General features: G+C 40.1%; 1 protein-coding gene and 1 long non-coding RNA gene across 3 annotated transcripts in view; one reads left to right on the top strand and one right to left on the bottom strand.

The window, feature by feature from the left end:
- Positions 1-697: 697 nt before the first annotated feature.
- Positions 698-20048, bottom strand: part of LOC138740678 (sodium- and chloride-dependent neutral and basic amino acid transporter B(0+)-like) — a 37262-nt gene continuing 17911 nt past the window's right edge. The window contains exons 8-13 of the mRNA XM_069893667.1: positions 18727-18852; positions 17150-17268; positions 6448-6547; positions 5797-5906; positions 5521-5691; positions 698-4580 (exon numbers count right to left, since the gene is read on the bottom strand). Of these exons, the coding sequence (XP_069749768.1) occupies positions 4446-4580; positions 5521-5691; positions 5797-5906; positions 6448-6547; positions 17150-17268; positions 18727-18852 (761 nt within the window). The 3' untranslated portion in view covers positions 698-4445. The remainder of the gene's footprint in view (positions 4581-5520; positions 5692-5796; positions 5907-6447; positions 6548-17149; positions 17269-18726; positions 18853-20048) is intronic.
- LOC138740679 (uncharacterized) overlaps positions 15053-20048 on the top strand; it is a 53383-nt gene continuing 48387 nt past the window's right edge. For both annotated transcript variants that reach the window (XR_011343112.1, XR_011343113.1), the window contains exon 1: positions 15053-15131. This is a non-coding gene — a long non-coding RNA (uncharacterized lncRNA). The remainder of the gene's footprint in view (positions 15132-20048) is intronic.

Raw genomic sequence — 20048 nt, 5'->3', positions numbered from 1 at the left:
TTTTCAGCCAGGAATAAAGCAATCTGTTCCTTAACAAAAGTAATAAACTCTGGTTTCTTCGATAACATTACCTTAAATCTCCACCGGTAAGTTGATTGCAACACTTCAAAATATACACAAGAAATAAACAATATAGAATGATCGGATATAACCTTAATCTTATATTCAGCCTGCACTACTCTAGCCTGCAAATGTGCCAAAATCAAAAACAAATCTATCCTAGAGAATGAATCATTCCTAGATGAATAAAAACAAAAGTCCTTTTCTGTCAGATATATTCTTCTCCAAATTTCAACTAAATTCAAATCTTTCATCAAAGATCCCATTTGTGTCTCCATCTTTGATTTCTTTATACTTTTCAGATATCTATCCAGTAATGGATACAAAACACAATTAAAATCTCCTCCAATCAAAATATTTTCATTGGCCTGATTTAATTTTTAAAAAGCCTCAGATGTAAATCGATCATCATCCACATTAGGTGCATAAATATTCAACAATGTCCATGGTTCTGCAAAAATTTTACAATTCACCATCAAAACCCTACCAACAATCTCCATAAATGAATCCAACTCAAATGATAATTTCTTATGAATCAAAATCATTACACCCCTTGCCTTAGAATTAAAAGAAGAAGCAATTACATATCCAACCCAATCTCTCTTCAATTTTATATGTTCTCTTTCAGTCAAATGTGTTTCTTGCAATATCAACTTTCATTTTTATTAATGTAAGCCAGTACACGTTTACACTTAATAGGATTATTCAATCCCTGTACATTAAAAGTTGCAAAATTCAAATTAGAAATTTCTTTACCCTAAAAATACAATCTTCACACTATGATGTGGGAAAAGCTTTTGATAGGGTTGAATGGAATTTTTTATTTAAGGTGTTGGAGAAGTTTAATTTCAGCCTTTTTTTTACTGGTTGGGTTGAGTCTTTGTATAAAAATCCAATTGCTAGGGTGGTGATGAATGGCCAAACCTCTTTGCCATTTAAATTATTGCGATCAACTTGTTAAGGTTGTCCATTGTCACCAGTTTTGTTTGCATTGGTCATTGAACCATTAGCTCAGGCAATTCGACAGAATGACAAGGGTAAAGGGATAAGAATTGCAGATGATGAATATAGATTAATTTATTTGCTGATGATGTATTGATTTATTTGAAACATCCAGAACAGTCTTTTAAATATTTACAAGAATGTTTAGTTCAATTTGGGGAGCTATCTAGGTATAAGGTGAATTGGGATAAGAGTGAAATATTACCAATTTTGGAAGGGGATTATAAAGAGTGTAAAAATATTATAAAATTAAGATGATCTGATAAAATTAAATATTTAGGGGATAACTGTGAATGCAAATTATCAATCTTTATATGTTAAATTATGTACCTTTATTGCAAAAGATTAAAATGGATTTGATTAACTGGAATGATCTTCCATTAGCAAATGGGTTAAATAGGTCGAGTAAATTGTATTTAAATGAATATTTCTCCTCATATTCAATATTTATTTCAGTCAATACCGTGTTTACTGTCAAAGGTTTTTTTTTTCAGGATTTGAATAAGGTGGTGAGGAAATTTTTATGGAAGGGAAAATTAGCTCAAGTAGCTTTACAGAAATTGACATGGAAATATGCACTAGGTGGACTCCAGTTGCCTCACTTTCAAAATTATTATGAAGCTGCACAGTTGAAGTTTGTTAGTAGAATGATGGATATTAATCAGCCTCCTAATTGGGCCAAGGTGGAGTTAGCCTGTATTTCTGAATTTGATGTTCACCAGTTTATATATAAGTGGAATTTGAATTTATTGCAGGGATATGATATGCCGGTATTAAAACATTTGTTAAAGATATGGGTTAAATTAAATAATGTTATAGGAACAAAGGGTAAATTATCAATTTAAACTCCATTATATCAAAATCAGCTTATTCCTTTTTCAATGTTTAATAGGTATTTAAAGATATGGTATTTTCAGGGTATAAAAGTGATTCAGGACTGTTTTGAAGGACAGTTTCTTTCTTTTAATCAATTGAGGAAGAAATTTGGTATACCGGTAAATTCTTTATTTATGTATTAACAACTTAGAGCTTGATAAAGGATAATTATGGTAAAGAGATGAGTTTACCTAAGTTAACAAAATTTGAACCTTTGATTTCATTTATACCAAAGAGAAGTTTTATTTCAAATATGTATCGATTGTTACAGGAAACTATGGATAATCCGAATTTGGAGAAAGCTAGAAATAAATGGGAAAGCGATTTAACTTATGTTATACCTCAAGAGGATTGGGAGGTTATGTGTCATGAAGGGGTAACTAAATTGACTAATGTAAGATATGGTTTGGTTAATTATAATTTTTTGCTCAATTATATTTGACTCCTGAGAATTTGAACAAATAAGGATTTAGTAATTTGGAGTTTTGTTTTAGATGAGGGTTAAGTACTGGAACTTCTTTTGCATGCAGTTTGGTCTTGTGATAGGGTACAACCATTTTGGGAAAAAGTTAGGTTGGTTTTGGAGAAATTATTTAAAATTAAATTACCATTAGATCCAGAGGTTTTTTTTATTGGGTTTTATGATTTCTTTGACTGGCTTTGGGTTGGATAAGTTTTAAATTGCATTTGTACATTTAGTGTTATCTGTGGCATGAAAATGTGTAGCAATTACTTGGAAAGACAATGTAAAGATTAATATAGTGCATTGGCATAATTAATTGAGATCTTTTATTTATGGAGAAAATAAAAAAATTACATGATAATTACTCTTTTTTGTTAAAATGTTGTCATCTTATTTAGAATATATGGGTTTGAAAATATATTAAAATATTGTATATGTTTTATGGTTTTTTTTGGCTCCCCTTGAAGAGGCTGGGTGAGGGGGGGAGGGGGGGTGTTTATTATATTGTATAAAAATATTTTTTTCTGTTGTTGCTATTGATTTTATCTTGGTTTTAAAAGTTTTAAATAAAGTTTAAAAAAAATTACCAGTGGCGTATTTAGGGAACATAGTGTCTATGGCAAGCACTGAAATTGTCCCCACCCCCCACCCCTGTTAAAACAAATCTTATAGTGGGGGCTGGCTCAATGCAGGATTAATGGCTGTCTTCATTACCCATAATCCCCCATCTAGCTATTTCCTTGGTGGTGGCAGAGCATTTCCAGCTGGGTGAGGGATTATGGGTAACAAAGACGGCCATTGGTCCCTCATTGAACTGTCATCACAAGTTGCCAGAACGGCCCCGAAGCGGCCTGATCAGATGCTGGAGCTACGCTCCAGTGAATTCCGGCAGCACCGCACCCCTGCTACTGCAATTGGAGTTAGATGGGGGGGGAGAACAGACAGACAGACAGGGATAGGAGCAATGCAGATGTGTGTGGCAAGGACAATGGTGCCCCCCCTCGAATATAAGAGTAAAACTGGTGATTTTACTCTATTACCTATAATCGGGGTTATTAACATAGACTATCAGTGTGGTTTCTCGTAGCCGCTGGCACTGTACAAATTACAACACACCCAGAGGCTGTGTTGATAACCCCGATTAAAGGTGATAACTGGTTACGATTGCTAACCTTAAATTTAAGGTGAGTGATTTTAGCCAATTATTACCTATAATCGGGGTTATTAACACGGGCCTTCAGGAGAATCTCAGAGCTGCTGCACAAAGATGAAAACAAAATGTTTCTCATAACTCATACTACATAAACACGGGGGGCCTTGAAAATCCGGGGCTCGTTGCATTTGCTACTTTCACTATTACATTAATCTGGTCTTTGCTGAAAGTAGGTATAATAGCAAAATGTAAAAATCTTCTAGATTGACACATGAATATTGAAGATATGGATGAATATGTACCGTGTATAAACAGCATCGGAGTGGGTAATTTGGCAGCCTGTTCAGCTCAGCCTGTTCTTGTGTTGTACTGGTCTATGTTCTAAAGACAGTATCAATGAATGAACCTGGTCCTGAAGAACAAGTTGTAGAATCAATTAGGGCTGAGTTAAAGAAGCATCTTATTTAACCCTGTCCACACTCTGAGCATAATTTTTGTTTGTGAATGATCAGCGTTTATTGTGCTTAATATTAGAATGGATCAGGGATATATGGCCTTTACTATATTCTTTGCCTAACTGAAAGAAACCCAGCCACTGTAGATTGTGAATGGGAATTATTCAGTTACTGACCATGAGACTCACCATGGCCACGTATCCCTGAAGTTTCATGTACTTGATACCATCTCTTGCATACATTAAACTCCAGGTTTACATGGGATACAACCAAATGGTCATAATGAGTCTCATGGTCAGTAATTCACTCCTGAACATAGCCTGTCCCAAAGTCATGACTATGTGTACATCGAGCATCTAGATGACCTGAAGTTCGAATGAGTTTGCAGAGAGGTATCTGAACTATATCTCTTCATTTCTTGGTTTACTTGTCTTCCCTAAATTGGCGATATGTCAGATGTGACTAGAAGTGACACTCGATTAGAAACTTCTGTAAAAGTCAGGCTGTTCCTGTTTCTTTCTTCTCTGTATTGTTCCCAGTCAGCAGTTGATGAACAAGCAGCAGAAATTTTCTGTGAAATACATAAAATTCATTTCATCAAGTAAACCCGGGTACAGATCACTTTTTGCTATTGTTTGTTCTACTCATATTGAATTTTAAAATAACTAAACTTGAATGATGTTCACAGAGATTACACTAGCTAGTCTGCATTAGTTTACTAAAGAAAGCAAAATTATAAATGCTCATTTAAAAACAGAAAGCAATGAGAACAAGGCAGCATCTTTGGAAAAAGAAAGAGTTAATGTTTCGAGTCCAAGACCATGCCACTGATGAAGAGTCCTGGACCTGAAATACTGTCGCTTCTCTTCCTTTTGAGGCTGCCTAGGCTGCAGTGTATTTCCAACATCTGTGGTTTTTTGATGTTCATTAAAAAATGCTTGGCAGTGGTCATACTCACCAAATTGATAATGATCTTGAACAATTAATTTTAAATTATTTTAAAAGTGTAATTTTAGTAACTGATGTTAACCGTCTTTTAACAGAGTTTAATTTATGCCTCTGTTACCTCTATACACTGTTGATGGCCTTTATAATTCTATAATGAGTAAATTTGAGACCTTAACTTTTTTTGGGTGGATAGTCTCTGATGAAGGGTTATGGGCATGAAATCAATCAATCACCCTCTCCCTGCCCCCCCCCTCTTCCCCTCCCCACCCTCTCCCCCTTACCCCTCCCCATCTTCACTTCCCCCCTTCCTCTCACCCCTTCTCTCCCCTTTTCCTCTCACTTTCTCTCCTTATCGCTTCTCTCACTTTTTCTCTCTCTCTCTTTGTAAACATGACTCAAACTACCAATTGCTCCAGCATTTTTTTCTTTGAATTTCATATTTCAAGCACCTTTAGATTTTCAATGCATAATAATTGTTCCTTAGCATATTTTTCCAATTTGAAAATGACTTACCATTAATGTATCTGAATTCATTCCTTAGTGTTTAAGGGATAATGACTTACCTGGAACAAGGTAGTCCCCTCAGCTTGAACAACTTGAATAATGGCAACAATGGGAATCCAGATTATACAGAAGAGTACGATACACCAGCCGAGTGCTGTTGCCCATGGTGGATACTCAATAGGTCCATATGTAGGTTTGGAAAATGTTGATAAGGACCAAAACAGGATTATCTGTGTCAAATGATTGAACATAACAAGAAAGGGATTTAAGAAGAGTTGGCCTGCAGATTAATTGCTTTCAGTTTAAAACAATAAAAGATGCAATATTTTCTTTACTGTCAGCAAGCTCGGTGAGATGAAACACCAACACACTCTCCACCACAGCCAGAAGAGCAAAATCTTCTTCCCAATCATCATCTCAATGTCCTTGATAAACTTGTTTAACCCTGTGAGCACAAAAAATCAGAAGAAGCCAATGAATTGTCTTCTCTGGTGTTTGATACAGCTGGTTAGTGTTGTTATTTCTTATTAAGAGCAGATTAAATGAGAAAAGAGGTCAATGAAGATTTCTGACAAGGTGAGGCAAGAGTGTTGGCGTCCTTAGCCTGATTCTCTGGGGATTAAAAAAGTTTTATAAAATCCTAAAGGAACTCAGGCTGGCAAAAGCTGAAATTTCACAAAAATTGCTGAGCTGAACTGGATCCTTGTTGTCAGAATAGAGAAGGGTAGATGATGAAATCAATAACTAAAGCTGGAGAACAGCAATTGCTCCAGATGGTGAGAGAAGTTTGAAGATGAACTGAGCATGTAGTTCAATCTGCCATTGCAATTGCGAGAAACTGAGTTCCAGAAGAGCACGAGTCATCACCGTGAGACTGTAATCCCATTGGGAGGATCATGCACTAAAGTGACTTTGGCTGCAGCAAAAATTACCCATGGTTTGCCCCACATTTGATTTATATTCAATGTTTTTTCTGTTGTGCTTACCATAAATCCAGCTGAGACCAATGATTTCCAGCAGGGCTATAATAACAAGAATCCAGCCGGTACAGAAGTAATCAATTAAATTTAACCAGTAAATTCCAGCCTAAATTGAAACAGGGAGTTAGAAAAAAGTGTATCAGAAAATCATAAACAGCCAACTTTCAAATAATGGTCTAAAGAGACATGAAATTCCAAAAATTTACACCCTTTCCTTGCCTTTCAAGATTTGGGTGTTATTCTATTTGGTGCATTAAACAAGCAATTCATTTCAGAGGGGATATCATGTGATGCCGTAGGATCAGCATGTAGGCTCTTGACTCCCTTGGGAAATTAGTTTAAAAAGTGCTAAATAAGTACCGTTCTAATTCTAAAAATATTTTAAAAAAAATGTATTTAAACCTCTCAATTTTGTTCTTATTATGCCTCCGAAAAAAAAGAAAAAGTAATTGCAACGATCCGACAGAAAAAGTAAAAGAAAAAAGATGCGAGGCCTACATCAACGATGAAGCAGGGACCTGAAAGTTCATGCTGCTTCCTACTGGGAGTGCAACAACTGCTTGCTGAAAAGTCAGGGACCTCGACTTTGGTACCTGAGGAGGAAGAATTGGGCTCCTGAGGAGGGCTCATTAGCTGAAGATGATATACAGAAAGAGGAGATAATTGAAGAAATTAAAATTACTCCACTGACTAAAACTATAATGATAATGCAGCAGATTAAAACAATGAAAGGGGAAATGAGAGAAGAATTAAAGAGTTTGAAGGCTGAAATTAAAGAAATGAAAATGTGATTTTAATTTGTTTCTTAATCTCTGTATTATTATAATATTCATAACTACTACATGTATAGAAAATATTTAAAATATACTCAAAATAAGCAATTAATCTCATACAAATGTGCATTCAGTTTCTCAGGAAATTATCAGGAAAGAACCAAAAGGATTTTTTAATGGCATAAAGATAGCTTATAATTGGAAACATGAGCTAAAATTAGACACTTATGGTTCCTGACTGGACCTCACTCAGTTTAGCACAGATGCCAACATATTACTGGCCATCAACTACAGAAGGCTGTACATCCTAAAGTCACACTCCCCATGACAACCATATGCTTTGAAAACACACCATGTTTCCCATTGAGGAGAGAGTAAGAAAGAGATGTGGGACAGGAAGAAGAGAGAGAGGGAGCAGGAGGAGTGAAAGTAAGGAGAGAGAGAGAGAGAGAGAGGAGGATAGAAGAAGAGAAAGAGATATGTGCATCTTGAATGTAGTATGTTATGTGATCACTTATGTCCGATAAGGGTGAGGGAGGAGTAGAAAAAGGGCTCAGACTCAATGGTGAACCTTATACAGAAATAATGACTAAGTTTTAATGAATATTGATCACTGAATGTATTTGAGTTTGAAAACTGATAAATAAAATATTCCAAAAAAGAGAAAGATGGGGAGAAGGAGGAGGGATGAGAAAGGGGAAGGAGAGAGACAAAAGCAGAGAGAGAGAGGGATAGAGAGAGTTGGAAGTGGAAGGAGGTAGAGAGTGAGGAAGGAGAGAGAGAGAGTGCGTGAGCAAATGACAATGAACAGTTGAGAGCTCCTGATCTCGTATACAGATTCCTATGCAGAGATCAAAGCCAAGTGGAATGACTTGTATGATGAGGAACTTAGAAGAATTCAAGGTATTCACTTTGAAACACAAAAGATTTTAGAATGAGATTTGGAGTTGGGGAGTTATATGTAGCACCAATGAATTCTCAGAGGATGTTTACCTGGTGAAGAAACAGATGAGTTTGTGGATAGTTTCAGGATTATGAATGCACTTACATAGAATTTATTTTCTGAGAGTTATTATACTTTGTAATTCTCTCTCCCAAGAGAGCTGTAAATCCTGACTTCAAAGTTCCAAGCTCAAATTTATTGTCAGAATACAAGCACGAGATCACATACAACCCTGAGATCCTTTTCCCTGTGGGCCAGGCAAATATTCTACTTATTTGTAGTGTAGACTGCACTTCTTCTTTGGCTTGGCTTCGCGGACGAACATTTATGGAGGGGGTAAAAGTCCACGTCAGCTGCAGGCTCGTTTGTGGCTGACAAGTCCGATGCGGGACAGGCAGACACGGTTGCAGTGGCTACAGGGGAAAATTGGTTGGTTGGGGCTGGGTGTTGGGTTTTTCCTCCTTTGCCTTTTGTCAGTGAGGTGGGCTCTGTGGTCTTCTTCAAAGGAGGTTGCTGCCCGCCAAACTGTGAGGCGCCAAGATGCACGGTTTGAGGCGATATCAGCCCACTGGCGGTGGTCAATGTGGCAGGCACCAAGAGATTTCTTTAGGCAGTCCTTGTACCTTTTCTTTGGTGCACCTCTGTCACGGTGGCCAGTGGAGAGCTCGCCATATAACACGATCTTGGGAAGGCGATGGTCCTCCATTCTGGAGACGTGACCCACCCAGCGCAGCTGGATCTTCAGCAGCGTGGACTCGATGCTGTCGACCTCTGCCATCTCGAGTACTTCGACGTTAGGGATGAAAGCGCTCCAATGGATGTTGAGGATGGAGCGGAGACAACGCTGGTGGAAGAGTTCTAGGAGCCGTAGGTGATGCCGGTAGAGGACCCATGATTCGGAGCCGAACAGGAGTGTGGGTATGACAACAGCTCTGTATACGCTTATCTTTGTGAGGTTTTTCAGTTGGTTGTTTTTCCAGACTCTTTTGTGTAGTCTTCCAAAGGCGCTATTTGCCTTGGCGAGTCTGTTGTCTATCTCGTTGTCGATCCTTGCATCTGATGAAATGATGCAGCCGAGATAGGTAAACTGGTTGACCGTTTTGAGTTTTGTGTGCCCAATGGAGATGTGGGGGAGCTGGTAGTCATGGTGGGGAGCTGGCTGATGGAGGACCTCAGTTTTCTTCAGGCTGACTTCCAGGCCAAACATTTTGGCAGTTTCCGCAAAGCAGGACGTCAAGTGCTGAAGAGCTGGCTCTGAATGGGCAACTAAAGCGGCATCGTCTGCAAAGAGTAGTTCACGGACAAGTTTCTCTTGTGTCTTGGTGTGAGCTTGCAGGCACCTCAGATTGAAGAGACTGCCATCCGTGCGGTACCGGATGTAAACAGCGTCTTCATTGTTGGGGTCTTTCATGGCTTGGTTCAGCATCATGCTGAAGAAGATTGAAAAGAGGGTTGGTGTGAGAACACAGCCTTGCTTCACGCCATTGTTAATGGAGAAGGGTTCAGAGAGCTCATTGCTGTATCTGACCCGACCTTGTTGGTTTTCGTGCAGTTGGATAATCATGTTGAGGAACTTTGGGGGGCATCCGATGCGCTCTAGTATTTGCCAAAGCCCTTTCCTGCTCACGGTGTCGAAGGCTTTGGTGAGGTCAACAAAGGTGATGTAGAGTCCTTTGTTTTGTTCTCTGCACTTTTCTTGGAGCAGTCTGAGGGCAAAGACCATGTCAGTAGTTCCTCTGTTTGCGCGAAAGCCGCACTGTGATTCTGGGAGAATATTCTCGGCGACACTAGGTATTATTCTATTTAGGAGAATCCTAGCAAAGATTTTGCCTGCAATGGAGAGCAGCGTGATTCCCCTGTAGTTTGAGCAGTCTGATTTCTCGCCTTTGTTTTTGTACAGGGTGATGATGGTGGCATCACGAAGGTCCTGAGGCAGTTTTCTTTGGTCCCAACAAAGCTTGAAAAACTCATGCAGTTTGGTAGGACTACATCCTGGTGCGAGAAAGTGACAAATGAGATGTGCTCCACACCAGGGTCATGCCTAGCGCGGAATGCCACACTGACCACCGGCTGGTTCACTGCAAGCTCAACCTTCACTTCAAGCCAAAGCCCAGGAACAGTAAAGCCCCCAGAAAGAGGTTCAATGTTGGAAACCTGCAGTCAGACGAAGCGAGAGGAAACTTCCAGGCAAACCTCAAAGCAAAGCTCGACGATACAACCCGCCTCACGGACCCGTCCCCTGAAACCCTCTGGGATCAGTTGAAGACTACCATACTGCAATCCACTGAAGAGGTACTGGGCTTCTCCTCCAGGAAAAACAAAGACTGGTTTGACGAAAACAGCCAGGAAATCCAGGAGCTGCTGGCAAAGAAGCGAGCTGCCCACCAGGCTCACCTTACAAAGCCGTCCTGTCCTGAGAAGAAACAAGCCTTCCGTCGTGCATGCAGCCATCTTCAGCGCAAATTCCAGGAGATCCAAAATGAGTGGTGGACTAGCCTCGCCAAACGAACCCAGCTCAGCACGGACATTGGCGACTTCAGGGGTTTCTACGAGGCTCTAAAGGCTGTGTACGGCCCCTCACCCCAAGTCCAAAGCCCGCTGCGCAGCTCAGACGGCAAAGTCCTCCTCAGCGACAAGATCTCCATCCTCAACCGATGGTCAGAACACTTCCAATCTCTTTTCAGTGCCAACCGCTCAGTCCAAGATTCCGCCCTGCTCCAGCTCCCTCAACAGCCCCTAAGGCTAGAGCTGGATGAGGTCCTCACCCTGGATGAGACATATAAGGCAATCGAACAACTGAAAAGTGGCAAAGCAGCAGGTATGGATGGAATCCCGCCAGAGAGGTCTGGAAGGCAGACTGCACTTAAGAGAAAGATATATATACAAAAGAGAGAAATGTAAACAAAGAAAGAAATGTTAACGAACTGTGTGCAATACTGAAAAAAAATTTCGTCTCTGATTGAGTCTGTTGTGTAGGAGTGTGATGGTGGACAGAAGCAATTGTTCCTGACCCTTGTGGTCCAAGCATTAGAGCATCTATACCTCTTTGCTGATGGCAGTAGCAAGAACAGTGTGTCCTGGGTCAGGTAGATCTTGATGATTGCTGCTAGTCCTGGTTGCGGGCACTGTAACAACGTTGCACTCATTGCTACACTAAAGAATTTCTTACTCTTAATTTGTACAAATCATGGCACTGCTATATATTGATTTACATCATTTTTTACTTTTTTGGTGGTTGGTCTCTCTGCAAAAGTATGACCTCTTCCACATCATGGGTATTCAGGGAAGAGCATCATAGCAATATGCAGAGAGGGTATACTGGAGGGATCAATGAGGTCTAGGACACTTTGGTGCCCACATTTTGGCACTTGACATTTTGGCCTGCTGCCGCACTCACTGTTATGGCCAACTCCATCCTGCCAGTCACACTGTGACTGGCCACCCTTTGACTGCCCCGACGGCCACGCTGTGACCATCTTGCCGGCCGCCCTGTGAGAGCACCGCTGGCCGCAAGTCAACAGCCCCACTAGCTGCCCTGTGGCTGCTCCACTGGTTGCCCTCTGACCACCCCACTAGCCGCATACTGACAGCTTCACTAGCTGAATTATGACATCCACACTGGCCAAGAGTTGACGGCTCTGCTGGAGCGGTCAAAGAGCAGCCAAATTTTCAGAAATATTTTGGGATTTATTGTTAAATAATCACTTATTATGCAAATACAAATAATGTAACCCTCCCCTGGCAAAAGTTTCTGAAATGCCACAATACCAGAGGTTGCCAGGCCTGCGCCAAACTGTACGTGCCAAAATGTCTGAAGGGCTACAAAAATCTTTTTTTTTTGCCAAAATGTCCAATTCCACCTTCAATGAGGCCATATGGGAAAAATTTAGGAATAAGAGTGGGGCAATAATTTTGCTGGGTGGACTTATATTTCAGAAATTTAAAGGATAGTGAGAATTGGAAGGACAGATATGTATGTAGGTCACAGAAAACTGTCGAAAGAATGGGGTCATAGTTGAGAGATTTTAACATACCCAATATTGACCTGGATTACATTAGTGTAAGGGCCTTAGTGGGGCAGAATTCAGAAAGTGCATAAAAAATCATTGAGACAATATAGCCTGCAAAGAAGGGACTGTAATTGACTTCATCTTAGGAGAAGTAGAGAAGGCAGTGGAAATATCATTTGGAGAACTCATTTGAACAGTGACCACAATTCTGTAACTTTAAATGTATTTATAAGTTTTATCTTCAAGTTAAGATTCTAAACTGGGGGAAGACTGATTTTCATAGCACAGGAGGGGAACTGGGAAAAGTAGACAGGGGGGAAAACTTTGCAGGTAAAGCAATATTACAAAAGTGGGATCACTTCAAAAACATTCTGCACTCATTTTCTACAAACCCAACAACTCCTACAGCTACCTGGACTACACCTCTTCAATCCCTGTCCCCTATAAGGATTCCATTCCTTTCTTGGAATTTCTCTCCACGTTGCAGCTGCTCCCAGGACAAGGTCTTCCATGCCAGATCATCTGAGATATCTTACTTCTTCAAAAGAAACGTGGCTTCACCACTACTACCATCAACTTGGTCCTCACCCACATACCCTCCATCACTAGCACATCTGCCCTAGACCCTCTGCCCCATAAACAAAGACAAGATTCCCCTTATCCTCACCAACTAATCTACTAGTCTCCACATCCAAAACATCCTTCCCCATCATTTCTGCTACTTACTACATGATCTCACCACCAGACACATCTTTCCCTCTCCTCCTGCCTTCCACAGGTACTGCTTCCTCCATAACTTCCTCATCCACTTCTTCCTTCCTACCAATCAGCCTTGGCACCTACCCCTATGACCTCAAAAAATGCTACACTTTCACCATTATTCGGGGCTCCAATAAGTCCTTCCAAGTGAAGCAACACTTGACTTGTGAATCTGCAGGGGTCATCTACAGCATCCAGTATTCTCATTGTGGTCTCCTCTGCATTGGAGAGACTGGACTGACTGGGAGATTGCTTTGTTCAGCACCTTCATTTTATTCACCACAATAGCGTGGATCTCCCAGTAACAACCCATTTCAATTCCTTGACCTATTTCCTATGCCAACATGACTGTCCATAGTCTCATGCACTGCCAGACTGAGACCACCCACACATTGGATGAACAACTCCTTTCATTACATCTGGGCACCATCTTCTCCAATTTACATTAGCCCCCTCCCTGACTCTCCCCTCCCCATCTCTATTTCTCATTTCCTATAGCTGTCTATCCCTCTTTCTCTGTCTCCATTCCTCCAGCTCTGCCACCCCCTCCCCTGATCAATTCTCAACCCCTTCAGCCCTTTCCTCCCTTCTCCACCATACTATTTATTCAGATGCCTGCCTGCTGTTTGCTCATACCTTGAAGAGGGCTCAGGCCTGAAACATCGGTTTATATATCTCTACCTCCTTTGGACATTGCAAGACCTGCAGAGCTCCTCCAGCATTTCTGTGTTTTTACTACAATCACAGGGTCTGCAGACTTTCGTGTTTCACTTAATCGCACAAGTGGGAGTCATTTGAAAAAGGAGTTAACAAGAGTTCAGGAATGGGAAAGATGCCATGGTAAAGGGAGGGAAGTTCAAAGGAGATATTAGATGAAGGGTTTTTACCCAGAGAATGGTTGGTGTGTGGAATGCATGACCTAGGTCAGTGGTGGATGTAAAGATTAAAACCTTGTGCTTTTGAACTTTAGTTAATTTTGTGCTGGTGTCTTTAAGAGAAGTATTGTTTGTGGTGTTACCATAGTGACTATGTCATAATATCCACGCAGACTAAGAGCCTGCATCTTATTCTTCGATGAACTCTGAAGGAGACGAGAGCTTGAGATAATTTTCTTTGAATTTGTCTTATTTTGTCTCATTTCTTCTTGTCTATCTCTTTCAAGTTGAATATCGTTATATCTTTAAATATAGTCAAATACTTTGTTTATTTATTGTTATGAAAATCTTAATGTGAAGTTATGCAAATTGTTTATCCATTTTATCAACGGATTAAAGCTACATCTCCAAAGCTTGGCTTATTGGATTAATAAGATAGTAATTCAGAATATGACATATTTTGAAATTAGGAAATACTAGAATCTAGAAAGTGCCGTCTATAGTGGAGGCAGGTACATTGGTGAATTTCAACAGAATATGAGGTAAGCATATGAAGAAATTTAAAGTGGCGGGTTATGTGGGAGACAGGGTCTAATGGTCACCACAACAATTGTGGGCCAAAGTGCTTGTACTGGGTTCAACATTCTATGTCCTAAAGGGAGCAACTATATCAACCGAGTTCCTCAAGGAACAGGGAAGCTGTTAGAGAGCATTTTAAATACAAATTAGGAAGGCAAAATAAGTCACAAAATATCCTTGGCAGGTATAATTAAGGAGAATCCTTCAATTTCTAAGAATATTAAGAGCAAGAGCGTAGCTTGTAAAAGAATGATCCACTTGGGACTTAAGGCGAATCTATGATGTGAGCCATGGCATTCTGGCAAAGTTCTAAATAAAGTAGACACACCAAAATTCTGGATGAACCAAGCCGGTCTTTTCAGTGTCCTTAGCAAACAAAAATATATTCCCATCGGCAATATATCTGTCTCCTATAGGCGCTGAAAAGACCGCCCGAGTTCCTCTAGCATTTTGGTGTGCATCATCTACAATCACAGCTTCTGCAGACTTTCATATTTCACAGTCCTAAATGTATACTTTATTTATGTTCCCCATGGAGATGGATGTAAAGGTTTATGTAAAGGGATTATGTTGATTATCTGTAATATGCAAGTATTATGACAGTTGAGGTGTCATAGAGCACTCAAAGTTGATAAATACCCAGGCCAGGTGAGACTGACTTCCAAATGCAGTGGGAAACAAACCACACAGGAACTAATAAACCTTATTAGTACTAACAAAGAAACAGCAATGGAAAATTCACCAGACAATGGTAAATTCAAATAGTTTTTATTAAACTATTAATAACATAACATTTTTTACTTATCTCTAAACTTTAAATTTAACCCCATTATGTGCAAGTGTTTTGTGTGTGTGTGTAAGTGTGTGTGTGTGTCTGTGTGAGTGTGTGAGTGTGTGTGTGTGAGTGCGTGCGTGCGTGTGTGTGCGTGTCTGTGTGTGCGTGTGTGTGTGCGAGTGTATGTGTGTGAGTGTGTGTGTGTGTGTATAAAAAGTCCAAAGCCAATACAGTTTAAGCTTGATTCTGGAAACAGTACATTTTAAAGTTCAGTTTCAAACATCTTGTTGACTTCAAAAATGTAAGGGAGTTGTAGGTTATTTGCTTGGCATGGGTTCATGGGCTGGAAGGGTCTGTTACCATGCTATGTGACTAAATTTAAATTTTAATAGTGTGGTATCAGAAACAAAAATGACAATGTGATGGAAAAGGATAGAGGACTTAAAAGGGTAGGAAGTGTTTATTATACAGACAGTGCAATGGACTGAAGGAGGGCATGGTAAAATGAAATATAATTAATTGAACCCAAAGGGCAATTTCTGTGCTATACAATATTAAATCTTTATTTTCTAAATTGCTGGGATCAGGGTGGGTTTTCCTTTTTATAGGTACCTTTATGGATGGGAGCCAACTAGCATTTATGCGTTCCTTCAACTAGCTCAGGCACCAAACCGGTTTTCCCAGCCAATATTAGACTGAACAAATCTTATTTATAAAAAACTCTCCTACTTTCATTAACTTGTCTCTTCACAGAACAAATTGTCCCCTTTTCGCATAGTCCTGAAATTGTGTGTTCGAGGTTAAAGGCAGCTAAAGAATTTACTTGATTTTGTAAATTTCTACCTTTACTCAAATAACATTTTTTCCTGCCATGTTTTGTGGCATTTGGGATGCATCTGTTCTGTTTATTTATCACCCCATCCTTTACACAGATTGTCAATGTCTGAATATTGTTTTTATTATCACAAAAGATGGCGGTGTTGATGGAACCGCTGTAACCGTAGTGCTGCCGCTGGTATGGATCTGTGGGCAGTGAGAGAGCAGATGTGCAGTGCTCCCACGGGGTCCAGCCACCTAGTTGACTGGCTTTGGCTCTGCACGGGCTTTGAGGGAGCCAGCGACCACAGTCCGCGCCCAAGATGGCGGCGCCTATTAATCAGCAGGAGCTACAAGGGGCTGTAGACTCTGGGGAAGTGGAGGTCTGGAGCAGGGCTCCAGAGGACGGGAAGATCACACCGCTCCCCCCCCCCCACCTTCGGCTGAGGATAAGTGGAAGAGACGACCCACAGGGAAGGTGACCACCAGTGAGGAGGCTCTGTGGCTGAGGAACCAGTGCATGCAGTGGGCTGTTGCCAACTCGAGGCAAAGAACCTTCAGAAGCTGTGGGCTGCTGGAGACTGCTGTTGGGAAACTCACTGTGGACTGCTAGAGTCTGTTTCAAACTGGCTGGAGTGGTACCAGGTATCAGAACCGGGGTGCGAGGAGGTGCTGAGGAGTTCAGGTTGCCATTGTTTTGGACTGGACTCTGCGGCTGTGGGAACTGCAGAAGTGCTGGAGGTGAATCTAGTCACTCTGGGGGGACCCTCATTTGCTATTCTTTCTCTGACTATAAATCTGTCTGTAAGAGGTGCTTAGGCAATTCCTACCGGTGGTGAATCTGTCTGCCTTGCAGCAGGCAAAAGAGAATTTCATGTAATACACTGTTTCCTTATTTTGATAGCAAATTGAATCTTGAATCTTTACTTCAGATGTCTGCACTTTCTAACACATTATAAATCATTGCAAAGCATCTAGTTGTAACAGAACCAGCAGGTGAATTAACAGAGACAGACCCAAAAACTTGGTGGTACCCACCGAGAGATTCCGAAAACAGTCAGACCCACTTCACTCCACATATTAAGTCATGGAAACACTACGTATTAGATTTGTCGATTTTCTGATTAGTTATAACAGCATTAGATGGAAATAGAATGAAGTATTAAAGTATGTCATACCTCTGTTACAAATACAAGGCCAAGGATATAAAACACGAAGCAAATTCCACTTGTCATATAAAAACGCTTCATTCGCAAAAGCCTTGGGAACTGGTCAACTAGGGTTGTTACAATTGTTTCTGGGAAAATAAATGTTTAAATTAGATTTATGATAATAAGTATCTCACCGTATTCCCTCCATTAGAGTGATCAAACTGAGAAAGCCGATGAGGGCTGTAGAGGCTTTTATCCTGTTATGGCAAATTTTGAGGGACAAATATCAAACTTCAAAATGATCATCCTCAGTCCTCCCTGTGCAGTTATCATTGAGCACAAACAGAGAAATGGGCATTGCTTCAATTTACAAAAATTAACCATTAATTATTACTTGAACAAAGAAGCTCATCAACATCTCACAAATCTGATCTTACAAAGTCTTTCTGTGTCAGAGTGACATTCCCCTGAAGGGTTCATGACTGCAGATATTTAAAACAAAATACTTGATGCCCAAGAAGGATCTTAAGTGGAGGACTAATATACAGAAGCATCACAGGAATAACCTTCTGCTCTGATCTACCCTTTCTGGGCTGATCAACTGTTATCTGCGACCAGAAACTGGCCTAATCCAGCTCAATGAGGTCGTTGTCACAGCATGGTAGTGTGTGATGCATGTGTGTCCCAAACAAGACTGGTCCATGAAGCAGCTGCAAAGTCACAACCCAGGGATTAATGGCTGTCAACAGCCAATGACGTTGAAGATGTCTGAATGAACCAGATGTTCAAAACCAAAAGTTAAATGAAAAATAAAACAACTTAAAAGTAAATGATTTAAAAAGGCTTCAATTAATTCATTTCAAACTCATTTAACTATCAGAAAGTCTAATATTATTCTTGTACTGTACTTTGTCTCTCCATAGAAGTGAATGGATAACAGTTTCTTCGCCAGATGTAATTTGGTACTAGTTCACTGCAAGGATTTTCCAGCACAAGTGCTAGGGAGGGGAAGGGTATTACTGTGGTGCAATGGTTTTGCACTCAGTCCAGTAACCCGGACACCTGGAATACAAATCTAGAGTCTTGAATCAAATCCTCCCAATTTAAAATTAATTAATGAGATAAAGTTCATACAAAGAAAACCTACGAATATTCTTAGCAATGACTATAAAACTGCTCGATTGTTTTTAAAAAGCCAAGACTGAGAAACGTCCATGGCCCTGCATTCATCTGCCGGCATTACTTAGCTATTTCCCATTTGGGATAGCTGACCAGAGGAAGAACTTCTTTAGTCAGAGAGTTGTGGATCTGTGGAACTCACTGCCGCACAAAGCAGTGGAGGCCAGATCACTGGGAGTATTGAAACAGGAAATGGATAAGCATCTCATTAGTAAAGGTATCAAAGGATGTGGGGAAAAGGATGGAAATTAGAACTAGGTGTGAGTTTAGTTCAGCTTAGTGTAGTCACAGAACAGACTCAATGGGTCTAGTGGCCTGCTTCTGTTCCTTTATCTTGTGATCTTGTGAACTTCTCAGCTTGAATAAGGCAAGTCATTTGATGAATCTCATGAGTATTAAATTAGATTTATCAATCCCACACTTACCCAAACCTGCAAATTGAGTGTCAAGTCCCAAAGTGAGCAGCATGAAGAAAAACAAAATGGACCATAGAGGTGCCCACGGTAGCCTTGTCAAAGCATCTGGATAGGCAATGAAGGCCAAACCGAAACCTAAACAGCAGTTACAATATCATTAATGATCCTTAAAGATACATCTGCTGTGAACAGAAACATGCATTTCATTTTGGGGATTACATGCAAAATATATAGGGAAGTGCAGCAGATTTTTAGCTTTGCTAAATGAAATTAAATTGAAGACTTGCTTATATAAATATCCAAGCATATTTATGATTCCTGAAGTAAAACAAAGTCTGCAGACACCGTGATTGAAGTAAAAACACAATGCTGGAGAAATTCAGAAGGTCAAACAGTGAACTTTATATGGCAAAGATAAAGATACATAAGCAATGTTTTGGGCTTGAGCCCCTTGTCATTGAGAAAGGGCTCAAGCCCAAAACACTGGCTATATATCTTTCTCCAGCATTGTGTTTTCATTTTAAATTTTGATAACTTATGATTCATAACTAGATCTAAGATCTTCTCCTTCACTGGTTCCAGACTGAGATTCAAAACCAGAATGGGTAGGAGGATGTTGGGAGTAGGCAACAGGTTGCTCAACAGGGAAGTATTTTACTTAAAGAAGCAGTACCCCCAATTTGACGCCAATTCCATTTACCGAGCTGTTCGAACAAGTGCTCTCCGAGAAATCAGAAAGCAGTCCACACAAAGAAGGCAAAGACATCTTCTACATGACTAGCAACCATCAAACATGCATTCTGTCTGCACAATTCCTCTGTGCGATAGTGAAAAAAATGTATAAAGGATACAGAAAGAAAATCACTCACTTGACAAAAGTAAGTCCATGATTTTCCTTTGCAATTGACATTTAATTACTTCGTTTACAACAAGGCCTATTCCAATGTCAGGGCACCTATCAGAAGTGCACATAACCATTATCTCTTTGCTTGTGTGGATCTCTACATTTATTCATTCTATCACTTAATTGCCTCACCAGGGAGTCCAGACAATGAATCCACTTTGTTCCTAAATCTTTTTCAATATCTTAGTTTTGCCAAGAAAATTTACACTGGCTGCTGAATTCTCTTTGGGTCCACTTGTAAGATTTGCCTCTTTGTACATTTTATAACCTGATATATTTAATTCCCCAGTCTAAATGTCTTACAGCCTCAGTACTGACTCCAATGTTATAATTTCCAAATTGCTGCCTCCATTCCTTTAATTTCTTCTTGATTCTCTCTATTAATAGACAGAAAACTTCTTCGGGCCACAAACCCAATGTATTTGTA

This window comes from Narcine bancroftii, chromosome 8 (assembly GCF_036971445.1).
Source record: "Narcine bancroftii isolate sNarBan1 chromosome 8, sNarBan1.hap1, whole genome shotgun sequence".
Classification (NCBI taxonomy): Eukaryota; Metazoa; Chordata; class Chondrichthyes; order Torpediniformes; family Narcinidae; genus Narcine; species Narcine bancroftii.
Note: the sequence above shows the minus strand (reverse complement) of the source record. Positions and strands in the feature narration are given on the sequence as shown.